Raw genomic sequence first — 20,160 nt, forward strand, 5'->3', positions numbered from 1 at the left:
CTCTCGAAATACTCATGGGCAGTAAAATGTCCCGTCTCTCTCCTCTATTTTCTAAGCCTCAACGCAAGAAGTCTTAGCGAGGTGAAGATATTACTTTACGATCCTCATTCGCATTTTGTATATTCTTTTGTGATAATAACGGTCTTATTTTAATAAAATTTTAATGAAAATGAAATTAGACCTATATGTTCGAGGGCTGATACCATCATTGTTTCATTCAATCTATGTACGAACAACAACTAATTGACACGAACAACTATAAGCAGTTGGTGAAAGAAAGTCGCAATTAGAAGAAATTTTACACGAAAAGAAGCTTGGAGAGATGATTCTACGGCTCCATTAACTCGGCCGGACGTCTTCTGTCGAGGAACTGCAAAAGAAAGAATCAAACCCTGAGTTATGTAGCGCTCAACCACAGAGCAGCAGAGTACAAACTAGATTGAAACATGTGTTTTTTTCAATGGGCTTGCTATAAATATGTAATTTTATACGCTGCCGTTATGGGTTCAACAAAGAAATTTCAGATGAACAAATTAGAAGTACTTTGAAAAGTTGAGTACAATCCGCACGATTACAGTTCGATTAGCGACATTACGGGATTGCAAGAGAAAATTGACATTAGCAATTAGCCTTCATATTAACAATTAATTTCCGATACAGATGCAGATAGAAAAAAAAACGAAGCAAGAAGAAGAGACACGTTTCCGCATAGTAAAAATCATATACAAACAAATGGAATTAATTATTATCATTAACCTGGATGAGCAGGAGGTCTTGGTGCGCTTGTTGGGGGCTAAGGACGACGACCACTGGGGCCTTTTCTTGCCACCGCCTCCCAAACTCTCCGTCTCCACCTGCAACGGTAAATATTTAATAACTTGCGTGGTTAATACAAGCCTCATCATAAACGAAACATAAAATAGCAGCAATGGAACACACAATGGAAGTGGCAGAAAGCGTTTACAATATCATGAACGTCTCATTACTCGGACACCCATGGGACACCGAGAGCTTCTTATATTGGTACGAATCTATTCCTATGAAGTTTCTGTCGTCAGTGAAAGCTAGTTGTCTGTCGGCACGCTGTGCATCTTTGTTATTAAATAATGGTAAGATTATGATACCCGTGTGCGCTCAACAGACCTTCTTCGTGACGCCAGTGAGAGTCTTGGTGGTCTTCTTGGGCTGGGTGACCTGCAGCTCTTGGGGCAAATATGAAGCGACGTTCACGAAGTTAGGATCTTCGTGCTTCTTGAAGTACATGGGCGGGATCCGGGGCTCGGAGGGGAACTCCTTCATTTCAAAGCTCACAGTTTTGGACAGGATCAGTCCCATGGCCAAGTCACAAACCGCCCACATTTTCTGGTTAGTGACCTCATCCTCCGGTTTGAGGGCGTCCTTGTGATTCTTCATCTGTTCGATCAGGGCTTTGTAGAATCCGAAGCAGTAGGCGTCATTTTTGGTGATTAGAGGCTCGAGGATGAACCAAAGGCACTGCCTGACGAGGGTGAGTTGTGCCACGTCTTCCACGCTGGTGAAGGAGGGCATGTGCGTTAGCACGGGCACCGCGAACACCAGCATGTAGTCCGGCATGATGTGTGGCAGCTGGCTGAACGCACGTTCTGTGAACACACGTAATCTTATTAAAATTTGACGCATGTACCAGCATATAGTCCACTCAAATATTACTTAGTCTCAGTCAGACACACCGCCACCAGACATGATGGTCTCACCTCCACCAGACATGATGGTCTCGCCTCCACCAGACATGATGGTCTCACCTCCACCAGACATGATGGTCTCACCACTCACCTCCACCAGACATGATGGACTCACCTCCACCAGACACGGTGATGGTCTCACCTCCACCAGACACGGTGATGGTCTCACCTCCACCAGACATGATGGTCTCACCTCCACCACACATGACGGTCTCACCTCCACCAGACATGGTGATGGTCTTGATGTACTCGCGTCTTTTGTTGATGTCCGCAACCATGTAATGCCTGATGGCGCTTTTGAGATCTTTGTCTTTCTCCTGGCCAGCTAGTGCGTAGAAGCCCATGAAGTCCAGGGGGAGGCACTTGAGTGGAATGCCTCGCGCCAAGCCCTTGTGCAGCTTGCCTGCGAAGCGCTGTCGCACCTCCTGGCAGCTGTCCTGTGACATGAGGTTACATGGGTCATGTGAGGGTCATAATAATAGGTTGATGATGCGTTATTGCCGGGATTCAACAAAAAGGTAGATCAATCCAAAGTCTACAAGCTGAGGAGCAGTGAATCATTTATCAGTGGTCGACGATTCATTGGTGACCTGTTCAAGAGTGAAGTGGTCGGCTGGGTGTAGCAATACTCACATTGATGAGTCTCGACAGATTGATGAACTGTTCAGCAGTGAACTGGTCGCCTACGCCTTTCTGTTCACAGATCTTCAGCATGGACGCGCCTGCAGCGAGGCGCAAGTGGGCCATCTCGTAGTGCCTGCACGGCATTGTACACTTTTCAATAGTAAACAACAGTATGAAGGGTACACACTTATCCAGGGCATGATACGCACACTTACTCAGGGTACGCTGCGCACACTTATCCAATTCACACTACAGTATCCTGGGCACGCTACACACACTTATCCACATCACACCGCAGTTTCCAGGGCATACTGAGTACATATATCTCGGACACACAGCACGGTGTTTGCACTACGTACGGCACGGTGAAGAAGCTCTCTTTCCGCGGCAGGGCTAAGGCGGCTTAGCGTACTACTAAACGATCTAAGAGAGGGCGAGTTCACCCTGGAGAACTCCAAGAGACAACCTATAGACAACGTGTTCCTATGCACAATCCCTGATCGTCCGCCCCTGCACCACTACCAGCAAGCAACAGCATCGTGCATCAGGTGGCCCAAATGAGGGCAGATGCGCGAAAATCAGAGGCGGCGCTCGATCGTGGCCTGGGACTGCTACGTCCTTAACATAAACTAAGGATAGTAAAAGTGAGTGCACTACTTACGGCACGGTGCCTGCACTACGTACGGCACGGTGCCTGCACTACGTACGGCACGGTGCCTGCACCACGTACGGCACGGTGCCTGCACAACGTATGATTTTATGCCTGCACTACGTACGGCATGGTGCCCGCCTGCAGCAGGTCGCCGCGGTGCAGGATGAAGGCATTAAGCATGCGGAAGGTTTTCTGCGCCGATATGATGTCGTCTTTGAGCCCCAGCAGCCAACGGGCCATCATCTTGAGGCCTTCAATCTTGACGAGGCTTTCCTCGCATAGCAGCTCCTCTTCCGCCCACTCGTCCTCCGCGCCTCCTGCGCTGTGCGACGGCGTCTGTTGGTTCCTCATCAGGAGCTCCTTCACGATCTGTGGACCACGACGTCGTCAGTTATAGCTCACGACCCCTCACACACAGCAGAGATCCTCGGCCGCTACACCTCACGACCCCTCACACACAGCAGAGACCCTCGGCCGCTGCACCTCACGACCCCTCACACACAGCAGAGACCCTCGTCCCCCTCACCTCACGACCCCTCACACACAGCAGACACCCTCGGCCGCTGCACCTCACGACCCCTCACACACAGCAGAGACCCTCGGCCGCTGCACCTCACGACCCCTCACACACAGCAGAGACCCTCGGCCGCTGCACCTCACGACCCCTCACACACAGCAGAGACCCTCGTCCACTGCACCTCACGACCCCTCAAACACAGCAGAGACCCTCGTCCGCTGCACCTCACGACCCCTCACAAACAGCAGATATGCTGGCCGCTGCACATCCAACACGTCAGTAACGTCATGAAGTTAAGGTGACGTACGTACCTTCCTGGAGACGATGTTCTTGACGTGCACCAAGAATTTGTCAGGAATGTTGAAGACGATGTGGCCAAGCGCCACCACACAGGTCCTGAAGTGCGGCGACTCCAGGGTCAGGTGCTCTCGGATGTTCTGTGTGTCGGACTTTCATTAATACAACGTAACCCAGGACTTAACAAATTAATTGCGACTTTATTTAAAGCTCAATTTTTCATAAATTCATGTGCGCTATGTAATAACTATCCACTTATATGGCTTAGCTTGTGCTTGTTATTTAAATTCACTATCAGCTCTCCCTGTATCCTTAGTATCTTTAATATGTGTTTTAGACGTAGCAGTCCCAGACCACGATGGATCGCAGCCTCTTGTTTACCACGTTTCACGGGAAAACGTGTTTTTGTTTCACGTGAAATGCACGTGTTTTTTCACGTGCGTTTCACGATCGATAATGAAGCATCATACAAGACATTCAAATCGATTAATTGGAGTCTGCAAAGCAAAAGCTATTGATACAAGGACTTATATTGTAATTTACTCGGCAGAACATTTGCGTGAGCTGACGTACGCACCTCAATGATGCGGGAGAATATCTGCGTGAGCTGAGCGTCCTGCTGCGCGAAGTTGACGTAGAGGCAGCGCACGGCGTGCTTCGCCTGCTTCACTGTGCCAGTGACGGCAAACTGCTGGCACTGTGGCACCAGCTCTGACGCCAGTGCCGGGAATTCTTCTCCTATTATAAAACATGAAATTATTGAAACAATAAAGATTTGAATAAACAAACATGAATAATATGTTGGAGTATTTCACAAGCAAGAATGGCTTGCACAACGTTCATGAATTACAGACAAACTCATATTACATAAAGTTTCTCAACCAGCGTCACAATATTGAGGTCAAAACCAGCACACAGCCAACGTAGTTCAGTGTTTCTTTGTTATTCTGAACATTTATATAAAGACACCAAACAAATAGGATGAATAACAAATCACATTTTAAGTCATAACACTAAGAAATTATCTAGAAATTAATGGTTGAATCCTGACCAATAGGCTTGTATTTGCCGACGTATGTGAGGGTAGAGAGCACCATGGGGGCCACGGCAAGGTTGGGGGAGGACAACAGCGACGTCAGGCACTGCAGGATGTCCGAGTGCATGAAGTGTGCCGGCAGCACGAACGACAGAACCTGTACAGCAACACATTTCTTATTAACTTGTTAATAAACATGATGATAAATATGTCAGTGAACCTGTGCAGGGTTCAGGCTGTATTTGGCAGAAAGAAGAAGGTGGGGTTCTTGTAGATCACGAGTTTAGTTACAGTTTTGTCACATTAACCCTTCAATAACATGATGCATATTTAAATGCATGCTCCCATATAATTTTAAATCAACAACATTAAAACATATGAATAAAACTATTCATCAGGGTAAAAATAAGTAATTATTGTGAATATTCAACAAAATGAGCAAACATTTGAAACGTTTAGGTACTTGAAATAATCAGGATTTATTACGCGAACTTTTGAAACGTTTAGGTACTTGAAATATTTTGAAACGTTTAGGTACTTGAAATAATCAGAATTCATTACGCAGAACTTACAAAGAGAAGACGAAGGCCTTTCTCAGCAGCTATGTCGTTGGGCAGGGAGAGGAAATCAGAGATCTCAGGGTCATCCATGACGGCTTTCTTAATGATGAACGTGAGGCAGGTGAGGGCAGCGTGGTCCACCAGAACGTTTGAGATGCGCTCCAGCAACATCTTGATGGAGTTGTAGTAGAGGTTTGTCATCACAGGCTGCCCCAGCTTCTTCAGGATCTGCGTCTGCTCACAGCAATTCAGGATTATAGCGGTGCATGGCATGCTATATAGCGAGTTTAAATATCATGTTATGTAGCAAGTTTAGATATCAACATCTTGATGGAGTTGTAGTAGAGGTTTGTCATCACAGGCTGCCCCAGCTTCTTTAGGATCTGCGTCTGCTCACAGCATTTCAGGATTATATCGGTGCATGGCGTGTTATGTAGCGAGTTTAGATATGAGCTGCAAACACATTACAGACATGACTCAGAAACAGAACGAAGATTCTTTCCCAAGCACGAAATCAGATAAAGTTTTCAGGAATGTTATGTTTATATATGACGTGCCGAAATCGTGGAATTGCCGATTCTATGGAATCGGCAGCCAGTTTGTCGAATCTGTAGAATTAGCATTTCTATACTACAGGAATCTGGGGTTAGGTCAGTCAGCCAATTTCATTTTTAATATTTAAATATGAAAGAACTTGACCGAACTTTACCTAACCTTTTAACTCTAACTGTCGATTTATGTTCTAACTCTAACGCCCGACTTTCTGAATCAGCAAAGAAATGCTGATTCTACAGATGTGGCAAACTGGCTGCCGATTCTATAGAATCGGCAATTCCGCAATTTTGGCACGACATATACAAAACTTGGATATAATATTTAAGATCTCATTAGATATGAGAATTAAACTTACAGTGGCATGAATACAACGTAAGACATTGCATTTTAATTGTACCTATAGATGAAGCCCAATTCTTGCTTCATCATGATTCAGGCTCCATCAGTAATACATTTTATGATGGGACGGCACTACAGGGCCTATACTTTCAAAAAAGTTAAGAGATCGTAAGTTCTTCAGCCAATCATTGACGGCCTTTCAAGCAAAATCCACCAACCATAGACAAGAAAATAGAGCGTAAGTACTTACGTTCACTTAGCGAGTTTTGAAAGTATGGCCCCAGGTCACTATGCGCCACTATTAAGTACAACAATGATATATGCAGGAGTAATTTCAAGACACGAGAATTAACGAGGACGCAGATCAACAATACCACACACAACAGCGACGGGAGATGAGCTACATTGAGTAAAGAGTTTAGTGACAATACTGATGAGGTCTTGCATACTGACGAGCTCATGTTAGTAGCTCCTATGAGCATATGTTTAGTCTTAAAATGCCTCGTATCCTATGGAACAACTCAAATCTTGAAACGATTTTAAACCTACCATCCGTTGAAATTTTTGATATGATCAAAAGGCCAGTCTAGTCAAGAAAAATGGATAAGAATCGGCGACAGGCCTATCCAGGCCTATTCTTCAATGCCGCAGATACTATACTATGCTACTATGACTAAAATAAATGATAGTATAGCCAGTGTCGTGGGACTGGACAAGACAAGAGGGGGTTACTGACGACAGCGTCGACGCTCTCCCGGCAGGCGGCCGTGGGGCGCAGCATGGCCTCAAACAGCCCCAGCAGCTCGGCGTCCCCAGCAAGGTGCTCGTACAGCCGCCGGATGTACTCCTGCACCTGCGGGTGTGGAGGGCGGGTGGTGCAAGAGGGACGAGTGGTAATTCTCAACATTATAACAAGGCTTTATATACAAGACCTGGCCTCATTCAATTAATGTGTAACAGGAATATACAACAAAGAGAAAACTCTGCCGCAGAACATAAAAAATGCGCACAAAAAAAAAACCTTTCTTGCATACATGGAAGAAACGTTGCTAGTGGCTATGAAAAACCCAAGATTCTACCAATGATTATTTTTGATTAAAATGTATTACAGGAAATTTGAAAGCCTGTGCTGAATGAACACCCTAGCAAGTGATCTAGTCAATCATCACTAGAATGACTGGTGACGGTGAGCTGTGATGAGCGGTCTAACCTTGAGAGGGTCTGGCAGGAAGCGGGCAACCACTGACAGCTTGGCTGCCAACTCTGTCTCCTCCACGGAGTTTCTTGACAGCAACTCCAGCAAGTCTGAGACGCTCCGCCTCACCGCAACCTGCCAACCGAAATAAGATGCTGCTACAGCAAGATGTACCTAACCCTCAACTTATGCCTTATGGAACCTAGTGACAGTAGGTCATGAAATTCAAGGTTCTTTCTGTCTTTCATTAACAGGTTATAACTTGTATTAACAGGTTCCTTCTCATTAACAAAGAACAGGAACCGTTCATTCATTAAGAGGTTATAACAGTACCTGGTTCTTCTGCAGCTCTATGAAGGCCTTTGCGGCGTTCTCGTCGATGCTGGCGAACATCTGCAGGAGTTTGCACATCCGCTCCTCGGGAGGCAGCTGGTAGGGCACCAGGCAGGTGTTCACCAGCCGCTCCACCAGCAGCCTTTAAAACAACAATACCGTAACAACAAAGAAAGTTAGAAATTCAAGAGTCTTAACAACATCGGGTAGAATCATAATAATAATAATAATAGTGGTTTCAGCGTTTATTAGGCCGTAAGCCTGTTGCCGATTCTTAACATCGAAGAAAATTTACAGCTTGTTGCGGTCTCGAACTCACAACACACTGATTCAAATTCTGCTGTGCTTAACCGCCCGACCTCCTCGCCGATTCTGACCAGAAACTGGCGCACAGAGCTGGGATCGAACCCGCGCCTCTCTGCGCCAATCCTGGTACTCTGAACTTTAACCACTGGGCCACCCTACCCTGCTACCTACCTACCTCCACTCATAACCAAAATCTGTTCAATAAAAATAACTGAACACCATCAGCAGTTGGTACAATGACTAAAGCAACTCACTATCACTTTTTACACCATGTTGTGATATCGTCAATTCTTCGAGTCTGCTACACCAATTCTCCAGGCTACCTTAACACCTGGTCTATCCCAACGCCAGTGTTGCTATGACACTTGGTCTCTTGCAACACCTGGTCTATATTGTCTCACAATAATACCACTTAATTAATGGAATTGAAATTTCGATTTCAAACAGCTCCATGAAAACCCAATTCTTAACACAAAAATCATTGATTTGCATGCCCATCTGTCATCCATGCTGGTCACGCAGCTGCCAACCTGTCATCCATGCTGGTCATGCAGCACGCACCTGTCATCCATGCTGGTCACGCAGCCCACATACCTGTCATCCATGCTGGTCATGCAGCCCACACACCTGTCATCCATGCTGGTCATGCAGCACACACACCTGTCATCCATGCTGGTCATGTAGTAGCCGTGCAGGATCTTGTCTCTGATCCAGGTGACGTGGCGAGCGTCGGGTCTGACGTTGCCGTTGTTCATGTGCTTCTTGTAGATCATAGCCAGCCCACACATGGCCTCCTTGCGTATCTTGAACTGCCATTATTATGATCATACAATCAATGTAAACACTCAAAAATACACTACGTAAATGATAAACATAAATCAATTGTCAACGATGGTATGTTTCACAATGAATCAATTGCTGAGAGTATTCAAAGCTAAGCACATAAGAGAAGGCTGTGCTCATATCCTAGTGTTGAGAGATCATATGCCAATGGACATCTCTTCTTGCATATGAATTTGAGCAAATCATTAGAAGAGTGCAACTAACACAGTCGTGACCAAGCTATTGTCAATAGGTGATCTATTTTTAAATGCCGTTTGAGCCTTATTTCGTTGTGGGCACATCAATCATAGGTGAAGAATGCAAACCTTATTGTGTTAGAACGGAAGAGTCACGTCAAGCAACTTGAGAGAGTGTAACATATGGAAACTCTGTTTGTAGTACAATTCTACCGTGGTCATGTCTAATAATATCTTCAAAATGTTGTACATCTCTTAATGATAGAATGTATAACTGGAAACTACAGAGCAAACATGATATTAGATCCGTCTTGTTACTGTTGCTGTAGTCTCGAGGCTAGACAAAACACAACAACTCTCATGATGGAAACCTATCCTCTCGCCCAGGCCTACGTCGAGGTGCTCAGTCACCATATCATCCCCACACTCACCCTCTTGTCAAGGGTTCTCTCCTTCACAAAGTCCAAGAGATCCTCGCTCTCGGCCACGATTCCGAAGTCACGCTTTGCCGTCGTCACGATAGCCATGACCACCTCGTACCTGCACCACAAATGCGGTTAACACAAAAAATATCTTCACACCAAATTATCCTCTACATGAACAAAATAAGAAGCAGATAAGTAGGCCTTAATAATGCAATAAATTACGGCCGTCGTGCAAAGCACAACCATATCTCAAAGCCAAAGCTTAACCATTCAAATGAGATGACGTCTCAATGGTGGACTTCAATCAAAAAACATGAAGACTGAAAGCCGTTAAGTACGGATTAATCATAAATACTATAACAAGGGGGTACAAAGTGGTAGATGAACAAATATGCACAACTGCAGCAACATGAGATGAAGCATTTGAGTAGATACCACGTACGAGATGAATAGCAATATGAAACAAAACACAAGAAGTGAATAAATCCTAGATAACAGCAAGGATAAGCACAGACCGGACGGTCTCCTCAGCGTCATGCTGCCGCAACTTGAGCGTCTCAGTGATGTCTCCTCTGAGCAGCGGGTGGTTGATGAGGAAGTGCATGGAATACTGCACGCATTTGGTCCTGATCTTGGTGCTGATGTCGTTGAACCTGTGCAACATGGATGCCACATTAGTAACATACTCCAGTAGAGAATCTTTGAGATTTACTATAAACTTGTGCGGATGTTCAAGCTGCGGGACATTTGTCTCTATTCAATTACCCCACTTCTGACAAAGATCTAATAGTGAATAGTGAAGACATATAAGCAAAAAACGTTATCTCTCACCGCCCCAAGAATGCCAGCCAAAGCTGCTTGTGGTTGATGGCCAGCGACGAGTCCTTCTCTGAGAACATCCTGGCGAGGAGCGAGACGGAACCATAGCGTTCCTCCTCATCTGAGCTCTTCAACTTGAACTCCAACTGCAACACATAATGTTAGCATGAGTTTCTTCATTAATTTAAGTTTATCTAGCCCAATATAAAATAAAAACATGTACCTATGTACAAGACTAATTATAGACAACATAGTCAGTAATTTCGAATTATAGACAACATAGTCAGTAATTTCGAATTATAGACAACATAGTCAGTTTTTTTTTTCATCTGATCAGACGCAGTTGAATAGGTAGAATTCCGATACATATGAGAACAAAGAAAAGCAAATGAGAAGAACAAATAAATGCTGTAGTTGAATGACTGATAATAGTGAACGATCTCTATACTTCACATTACACTTAAAGAACATTTCTGAAGGTTTATATCAGAATAAACTGTGCATTAATTACTGATTTCATTAATGAGAAATTTGAACGATTTTGAAGCCAGTGCAGGAAATGCGTTGTTGCAGTGCAACATTCAGCCCCCAACAACTAGGTTATCTTGCTGGCGGTGCTCAGAGCAAGACAACTAGTGCAAAAAGTGACGTGTAACAGGCCAGAGGTGCAATAGCAAGCAGCACCCATGGACAGAGAACGGCCAGGATAAAGAACGGCCAGGAGGAGAGATGAAATGCTGCTGACAGAGAAAGTAGGATATGCCCGTAGAGATGGCAAGTAGCAGCAATGGTCTGGGGCTGGATTATCAAAGCTTCGTAACTTTTTGTACTTACGACAAAAAAGTTCTGTGGTACGTATATACACCCTAATTTTGGCATTATCAAAACTTTCGTACGCAAGTCTTAGCTAAAAGCCTAATTTTTTTCCCGCGCCAATTTTTCCTGCGCAATTGTTTTTATAATACCACCGCTAGTATTACGTTGTCATAGCAACGCCACTCGTAAGTCGATTTTGCGTACTTAATAGATGAGGTCGTAGACTTTCTGTGAGATGCTCAGGCTCTTCTCCTCGCGCCCCATGATGAGTACGTGATTGAAGAACTGCACATATGTGATTATTGTTTAGAAACCAACACACTAGCCACTATTCTCAAGAACAATCGAATCAAGAATCATAATTTTAAAACAGAAATGGGCCACCAAATAAAACCTTCATTCATTAATTTTACACAGTTTGCATGAGATTATTTACCCATTTAAAAGACACTCGTAATCATATAATAATTTCAGCATCGCCCTGAACTGATGGATACTGACATGCATTAACATCTAGATTGAGTAAAGACAATCAAACTAATTCAAACGAGAATGAATACAAGGAAAAATATGTGAACACTAGCAGGGGCAAATATTAAACTTTAATACGTAATGCGATGAATTGTAAGGACCATAAGTAACTCTAGTGAGCATAAATCCTAGCAGAGAAGGAAATATATTGTCAGAATCCCAAATAATTTAACCCAGCACTCTAACAAACTGGGACAATTATCATTCCTCGAGGCTATAAGTGTCGAGATAAGGCTCAAGGCTATAAGTGTCAAGATAAGGCTCAAGGCTACAAGTGTCGAGATAAGGCTCAAGGCTACAAGTGTCAAGATAAGGCTCAAGGCTATAAGTGTCAAGATGAGGCTCAAGGCTACAAGTGTCGAGATAAGGCTCAAGGCTATAAGTGTCAAGATAAGGCTCAAGGCTATAAGTGTCAAGATAAGGCTCAAGACTATAAGTGTCGCGCACCCCCTGAATGTAAGGCTCGAGGGTGTCGGCACATCTCCTGCGAGTCCTCCAGCTCAAAGCACATATTGAAGGACTTGACGTAAGCAAGATTCTCGAGCAGGTAGAAGTAGCGCTTGAATGCAGGGTCTTTAGGGTCCTTCAGGCCTCCAAGTTGTCGGATCAGGAACAAGAACAAGTTCTGTGCACAGAAAACCTCTGAGAACTAGTACGTAGCTACCAACAACTCTGACCTAGGCTACAATTTAGATTATTCATTACAAAGAATTCCATGAACACAAGACCAGGCAAAACCCTTATCATATTTAGAAATTATATTTTAGGGATATATATTATTATTGATCAAGTTCTATCTATAAGTTAAGATGTCAAGTGCCATTCGAATAGTTAAATACAAAGGATCAACAAAGACTGTGCAGGAATAAAAGTTTACTGCCAACCATAAAACTGACTCCTTTCATATATAAGAGTATGAATTCCATCTTGTTTGTGTGTGATTAATATTCACAGAATTTGTTTTGAATGCATATTAATTACCCTGTAGTCTTTGGGTCAAAATGACTCAAATTTCCAAAACTGTGTCGAGAGTGCATAAGATGTATATACTGGAAATGAAGATAACAGGAAAGATAAAGAAAATAAGAGAAAAAAATTACAAAATAAGAGAAAAAACATAAGCAGACCTTGACTTGCTGGGGGTCTTTGTACGGGGCATCGGGTGCATATACTCGCAGCACGTCAGCGATACAGCAAGCAATGAGCAGCTGCACGTCCCGGCTGGAGTAAGACAGGAAGAACTCGTCTGCGATGTGCATGGCCAGTGGTATGTATTCCTGCACGGACAGACAGCTGGTTATTGTGAAGATCATATCGTTATTGTTGTTGTGAACATTAGTATTGGTTATTGTGAATATCAAATATGTCTACAGTTGCCTTAATGAACACTAAACTTTCAAGGACAGACAGCTGTTATTGTGAAGATCATATCGTTATTGTTGTTGTGAATATTAGTATCAGTTATTGTGGATATCAAATATGCCTTCAGTTGCCTTAATAAACACTAAACTCTCAAGGACAGACGGCTGGTTATTGTGAAGATCATATCATTATTGTTGTTGTGAATATCAGTATTGGTTATTGTGAATATCAAATATGCCTACAGTAAGTACAGTTGCCTTAATAAACACTAAACTCTCAAGGACAGACACCTGTTATTGTGAAGATCATATCGTTATTATTGTTGTGAACATCAGTATTGGTTATTGTGAATATCAAATATGCCTACAGTAAGTACAGTTGCCTTAATAAACACTAAACTCTCAAGGACAGACACCTGTTATTGTGAAGATCATATCGTTATTATTGTTGTGAATATTAGTATCAGTTATTGTGGATATCAAATATGCCTTCAGTTGCCTTAATAAACACTAAACTCTCAAGGACAGACAGCTGGTTATTGTGAAGATCATATCGTTATTATTGTTGTGAACATCAGTATTGGTTATTGTGAATATCAAATATGTCTACAGTTGCCTTAATAAACACTAAACTCTCAAGGACAGACAGCTGTTATTGTGAAGATCATATCGTTATTGTTGTTGTGAACATCAGTATCAGTTATTGTGAATATCAAATATGCCTACAGTTGCCTTAATTCAGTTGTTGCCTTAATTCAGTTGTTGCAAAACTCTTCCTATACTTGATAATGAATGAAGTTGCATTTGAAACGTCGTAAAATTATAATGAAATGTCCCTTGAAAACCTGATATTTGGATTTTCACTTCCTATCAAGAGCCTAATTTGCTGAATAGAGAAAAACAATAAGAAAATTGTCAATAAGAAATACTCTCTGGTCTTCAATGAAACATGCATTAAAGAACAGCTTCAGCCAAACTACACAAATAGTTGCCTTAATAAACACTAAACTCTCAAGTTTCATGGTACAGTTCATCACTCAACTCATTAATATGTATAGGTATATAAAAAAGTGTGAATCAAGATACTCTTTGAAAATACACAAGTATTTTGAAATAATTTAGAGGTAATCTTCACTTGTCAACCTAATTACTAATTTTTTACATTTTATCTCATATCATAAATGTTTACAGCAGAATCCATTCTCAAGGAGAACATTCAAGAAATGGATTTTCAAGATGGATTTTTTTATACAAATTGATTTTCAAGTCATTGATCTATAAAGACATGTTATAAACAAAACAAGATCAGCAAGCACCATAACTTAACATAGTCAATAAATACCTTGTATGCCTCATCATCTTGGCCCATGGACTGAAGTGTGTGGGCAAGAGTTTTGAGACGACGGATCAGTTCATCAGGGGATAAATCTTATAAAGACATGTTATAAACAAAACAAGATCAGCAAGCACCATAACTTAACACATAGTCAGCACATGCCTTGTATGCCTCATCATCTTGGCCCATGGACTGAAGTGTGTGGGCAAGAGTTTTGAGACGACGGATCAGTTCATCCGGGGATAAATCTTCTGTGATTTCTCGGCATCCCGATGGATAGAGGATGGTCAGGTTGTCGCCTCGGCCCATGCTGTAGCAAATAAATTAATTCACTACAGTTTTTTTTACAATTTATTCACCATTACTTAAAGAATAACAACAATAAAAAATGTTAAAAGAGTTATAGATACATTCTTAAAATTTTCTTTTTTTCAGTTCTATAAGAAAGTACTATATACATACTTTAATTAATTCTGGAATTTGATTTTTCAATATTGAAATAACATAATGACAATTACTTGAGAAGCAATATATCTAACTGGCTGATGTCATTCCACTGTCATCATGATAGTGATTTTACTACTATGCTACATCAACAAATTTGAAATTAGAATAACTTATTAAATGCTGAGAAATTGATTAATAATGAAAATGCAAATACTTTAACAAAGAACCTTGCATGGAAAAGAATTTTTAATGTCTACATCTACCTACTACTCTGAGTTAATTCAAGGTAACTAGATTAAATTAAATCAAATTAAATTTTATGTTACTAATTTTTCATTTGCATGAACTAAATTTAAATTATAAAGAAAATATTTCGTGTAGTGACCACATTTAATAAATTCTTCAAGTGCAATTTGAACCTCCAATAAGCAAAATTTTAAAAAACACCTACAAATAAATATTTTTTATAATACCTTATTCTTACTTTCTTGAACAGGTTTCTTAACTTTTGTTTTTTTTTTATATTTCAATGCTTGCCCGCTGAAGGGTTAAGATCAATATATGGCAGATGCATGATTATTGGCAAAGACTTGTGCACATAATGATTGATATGGTTTATGCGCAATGATTGGCACATTTACCAGTAGTAGGTTCTATATTGGAATTCAACTACTTATAAATGTACTACTCTTGTGGCTCTAAAGTGTCAAATTTTTGCTACATTTGGAGTTTCATGGCACAATTGTGCAGTTTTATTGGCAGTTAGTTAACAGATAATTCATTTAGCAGGATATGTGCAGTTATGAAAATTGCAGGAAAGCTCTAGTCATACTTCTAAAGGTAGATATATTCCATGCAAGATTACTCTTGATACGGATAATGTCTACATGCAATCAAACAAGTGGAAGATACATGCAGTGTAGCTGGAATACATCTGACAACACAGCTACAACATCTGACAACACAGCTGCTGGTTCCAAATGGAACCACTTGGCATTAATGGGTTAACACATGCGTCACAGAAAAAAGCTTCCTTTTTTTTCTTCATTTATTTGCAAATTCCATGACTTTCCATAACCTAAAATGAAATCTCATGACTTTCCAGAAATGGAAAATGAAAAATCAAATTCTATGACTTTCCAAGTTTTCCATGACCAGTATGCACCCTGCAAAAAAGCCATGGGAACAAGTATAATTTGCCAGATTCATGTGCATTTATATGTTTGAGTAGCTTCTGCCCAATTTTTCAGTCATACAAAACTTGGGAAAGGTATGTATAGGTATAATAAGGTGGAGTAAGATATAGGTAATTGATAATCCAATGATAATTTATAAGACTTTAATATTATAGAGTTAAGCATAAATTACAGGTAAAAATAATCATTTTATAAATAACTTTGTAAAATTACAGGCAAAAATGTGTACTTTTTCTTACGTTTTACATTAGACATTAGATTATTAAGAATAGGACTAGTCAAAATGAATGGATGAAATTATCTGAGTGGGTCTTTTTGTCTTATTCATGAGTTGTTTGAAGAGTTCAATTTTCAAATCTAGATGTAACTTGAATTTTGAGCTTTTAATTTGAAACTAAAAACCGTAAAATTTGCAAATAAGCTTGTAGGTTAAAATTTCTTTCATGGATTAAGGTAGAAAATAGATTCAGAGCTGCAAAAATGAACCCAAATTTTGCAGCAACATTTTTTGATATTTTATAAATACATGGCTCTAAAAAATTGTACTGTAGAGTAAACGCGGTATATTCCAACACATTAAGGACGTAGCAAAGAAACGTCACAAACTGTTGCCATATTTATTTAAAAGCCTTTAGAATTCAAACCAACAAAATCCCTGAATTCCGACGCTGTGTGTGACTAAATTCGGCATATTGTGAGACTAATTCCGGCAGCGCTTCAAATTCTATTAAGTTGTAATTCCGGTGAAGAGGGCCGCAGAACATTAGCTGTATTGTATCATAGTGTATTGTCTTACTTCTAGGCCATGCCTCCTAATATCATCGGGTTTTCTCCCTTAGGAGTGGTTTAAATTTTATTTTGTTATCAATAATGTATGTGTTTCTTCTGTGTTTGTTTCAGACATATATCTTTGTCATTGGCTTTACCAATACACATGTCCAGTATTGCCAGTGAAAAAGAGTCTACCTTTAGCATGCACCAGCATGGTCATGCTTGAACTTATGCCTATCTGCACCTGATTGTCTATCAATGTCCGCATCCATTGCCTGAATTCCAATTTACCTTGGAGTGATTGTTAACCCAATCCTGCTTGCCAAACTGCCGGTACTCTGGTTCTTCCACATACTCCTGTTTCCTAAGCAACTTCAATGCTCCTTAAGGATGAGTTGCAGTGAACTGGTAATATGATGCATTAATTTCCTGTCCTGCCCATTGTCATGTTTTTAACTAAATTGCACCCAATTTGGCTTGTGATCTTGGTAAATCTTTGGTTGCTATTACAGTTATTGAGTGTTTCTTTGCTTGAGTGTTCACATTTTGACATTTTGCATTACAGCATTAAGTCTTGAGTTATGCTTTGTGTTCCCATTTGCTATACTGTACAGAGTAAGTGTCCTGCTTCTTGCTGAAGCTTAATACCTGCTTGCTAAATTTAATGTCATTCTTAACTTTATTCACTTGAAGTATGAGTCCTCTTTATTTGCCATAAAAGGCAATGGACTCAAGATTTGTATTTGTTAATTCGATAGGAGCAGTCGGTGTGGGACCCAGCTGGCAAGTTGTTGTGGAGACCTGGAGTCCCGACTGCAAGCTCTTGACCTTCCGCTTCTGAGTACCATCACTTCACTGATCTGAACCCCTTGAAGAGTGCAGTGCTCATGCTCATATATTGCACCAAATTGGATGTTACCCTAATTGACTACATAAGTGACCAATCTTACCAAGCCAACTCATTGGCCATTTCTATGCTCTTTCCATGGTCTCCTAGTTAGGGTAGATAATTGCATAGTGTTAGGAGCCTATGCCTCTTGTTAACTGCATTGATTGGGACCATGACTTGATTTGGTGACTGAAATAACCTGACTTCACTAGTCCAGAGCCTTACTTTGACTAGATACTACTGTCCATGTGATAAAAAATAGTTTAGTTACATTAATGTTGGGTGGTATTTAGGTGGAATTAGTTGCTAGGCTGTCCAGGTTGTGCCAGCTGTTTATTCACGCCTCATTGAACCTTGCCATTCCTGACGTTCTAGATTGAGCTATACCTGGATGGGTTCTGACTAGAAGTAGTATAAGTGTTAACTTGCTTGCTTGCATTCAAACTAAAACTATGTTCAAATACTTGCCAGCCAAGTAGTCTCCCACCATTATGACTTGAGCATTGTAGACTGAAAGATCCTATGCCCAAGTAGGATAGAAGCCAAGCATTTGTGAATGTTTAGGAACCTTAATTCATGTACCCTGTGCCATTCCCAGTATCTTTTTTTTCTTGTTCACTACAAAGCATAGTGAGTATCCTGCTGTCTCCCAGTACTCAAGGTTTCTGGTTCTCTGGGCGATGCACCATCTGGAATCTCTTGCGGTCAGTGACCTGACCTCTCGGTATCTCTGCTACTAGATCAGTGAGTACTCAGAGGTGTGTCTGGGGGTGTGTGCCTGTGTATGACTGCAAAGTTGGCCAGAAGTGATCTAACTAGCTTGTCTTCTGGCTATGCTCCAGGAGTGATCCTGGGACCTGGTAAAGTATCCTGCAGGCATACTGCTCTATTCTCCAGACACCAAGCTAATGCTCACTGTTTTGTTTAACCAGATTTTTCCCTTTGCCTGTGTCTATCAAGCTCATGTTATGCTGTTTACCGGACTATGATTATCAATCCGTGTGTAGTAGGCTAGGATGAGTTTTTCAAATTTTCCAGCGGTGTAACAGCTTCACAATGTTGTAATAGTAATCTCGAATTCATGTACCATAAATTTGTTACAAGGGTTTTCTCCCCTAGGGTGGCTTAGGTTATCTTTTGGAAAATAGGCTTTGCTGCCTGAGGATGATCCTCTACTGTCGTTGTTTGGGTTCTTGGTCTTGGGTATGTGGGTGTTTGTGTTCACCTGTTTTTCATTGTCCCAAATTCAGTCCAATCATCTTGAGTGGGATAGACTCTTGGGGTAAGGGGGCTCATATCCACATAGGTTTTGTGGAACCCGTTGATCGAACCACTACACCGGTGCCCTGTGTTGGAATTCTGACGCCTTGTGTGAGCTGTATCGGAATACAACACAGCTCGGAACAAGTTTAATTAAAAAATTTTAATTTTTTAATTAAGATTTTAATTAATAGCTATTAAGCTTTTGAGTAAGAAAATTTTAAATTTTAGACACAACTCAGAATGAGCTGTGTGTGTCTAATTCCAAGCTGTGTCAGAATTAGTTTTTATGTGTCTAAAACCGTTGCTTCACTTAATCATCTATTAATTTATTTACCACTTGAAATCAGCAAATACAAGTATACTTAAAGGATTCCTAATATATTCACAGACTTATTTAAAAGTCTCAAACCCTAATATTCTTTTCACAAACAGTTCATCACTATTTGTTAGAGCAAGTTCAACTATCAACTTTGACATGTTTTCAATGTTCTCACTGGGTGACGTATACCGTCTCTCTTTGGATCTTAACATTTTCCAGCCAGATGGCCCAGACGTAGTGTTTTGGCAATAGTATGGCGTGCAATAGTATGATGTCACTATTTCAACCATCAATGAATGTGTGGAACTAAGCCAAAGCTTAATGTAAAGGAGAAAAGTTGAGAAGTGTTGGAATTACCCACGATGTCGGAATATACCGTGTTTACCCTACTAAAACAGGAGATGATTTACACAGTCTCAGGGCTGGAAAAGTCCTTTTTATTTCTGAAATATTGTGGCTCCGATATATAATCTTAGAGTAGGTATGAAATCTTGCAGCTCTAATGTCATACATTTTTGTTTGATTGAAAAAAAATTGGGGTTTGCAGTTTGCACTTCGCAAACATGTTGTTTCATAAAATTTTTCAACTTCCACAATCCACAGTCCACACTCAGGATGATGTATGTTTTCGGTGAATTTCCCGCGCATTTTCACTTTTTTTAAGCTATTGCTGTGCACAGTTGGCGCAATGTAATGAAAATGGATTATCTTCGCGCACGTGTTCGCGCAATCCCGGCCATCTTTATTTTAGAAGAAATTTTCTCCAAAGTCATATGGCAACACTGAACACCGTCTGTTTACATTTCGTATGTATAACAGCCGCAGTTTACGAT

The 20,160-nt window shown here is 41.1% G+C and overlaps 2 protein-coding genes across 2 annotated transcripts in view; both read right to left on the reverse strand.

Moving 5' to 3' along the window:
* Positions 1-286: 286 nt before the first annotated feature.
* LOC108665466 (sister chromatid cohesion protein PDS5 homolog B-B) lies at positions 287-11,478 on the reverse strand. The gene is made up of 19 exons (XM_018152221.2): positions 11,440-11,478; positions 10,411-10,544; positions 10,095-10,232; positions 9,586-9,694; positions 8,796-8,944; positions 7,830-7,971; positions 7,512-7,631; positions 7,038-7,154; positions 5,734-5,796; positions 5,420-5,578; positions 4,863-5,004; positions 4,389-4,549; positions 3,826-3,951; positions 3,122-3,366; positions 2,355-2,478; positions 1,939-2,158; positions 1,144-1,622; positions 757-854; positions 287-370 (listed from the first exon to the last, which is right to left on the reverse strand). Exons 1-19 carry the CDS (start codon positions 11,476-11,478, stop codon positions 340-342), a joined length of 2,796 nt encoding a protein of 931 aa, XP_018007710.2. The 3' UTR covers positions 287-339.
* Positions 11,479-12,175: 697 nt separating this feature from the next.
* The window catches only part of LOC125178478 (sister chromatid cohesion protein PDS5 homolog A-A-like), a 9,642-nt gene continuing 1,657 nt past the window's right edge, over positions 12,176-20,160 (reverse strand). The window contains exons 2-5 of the mRNA XM_047882272.1: positions 14,691-14,752; positions 14,449-14,534; positions 12,873-13,022; positions 12,176-12,370 (exon numbers count right to left, since the gene is read on the reverse strand). Coding sequence (XP_047738228.1) covers positions 12,176-12,370; positions 12,873-13,022; positions 14,449-14,534; positions 14,691-14,751 — 492 coding nt within the window. The 5' untranslated portion in view covers position 14,752. The remainder of the gene's footprint in view (positions 12,371-12,872; positions 13,023-14,448; positions 14,535-14,690; positions 14,753-20,160) is intronic.

The sequence above is a fragment of the Hyalella azteca genome, unplaced genomic scaffold (genome assembly GCF_000764305.2).
Source record: "Hyalella azteca isolate HAZT.00-mixed unplaced genomic scaffold, Hazt_2.0.2 contig10063, whole genome shotgun sequence".
Classification (NCBI taxonomy): Eukaryota; Metazoa; Arthropoda; class Malacostraca; order Amphipoda; family Hyalellidae; genus Hyalella; species Hyalella azteca.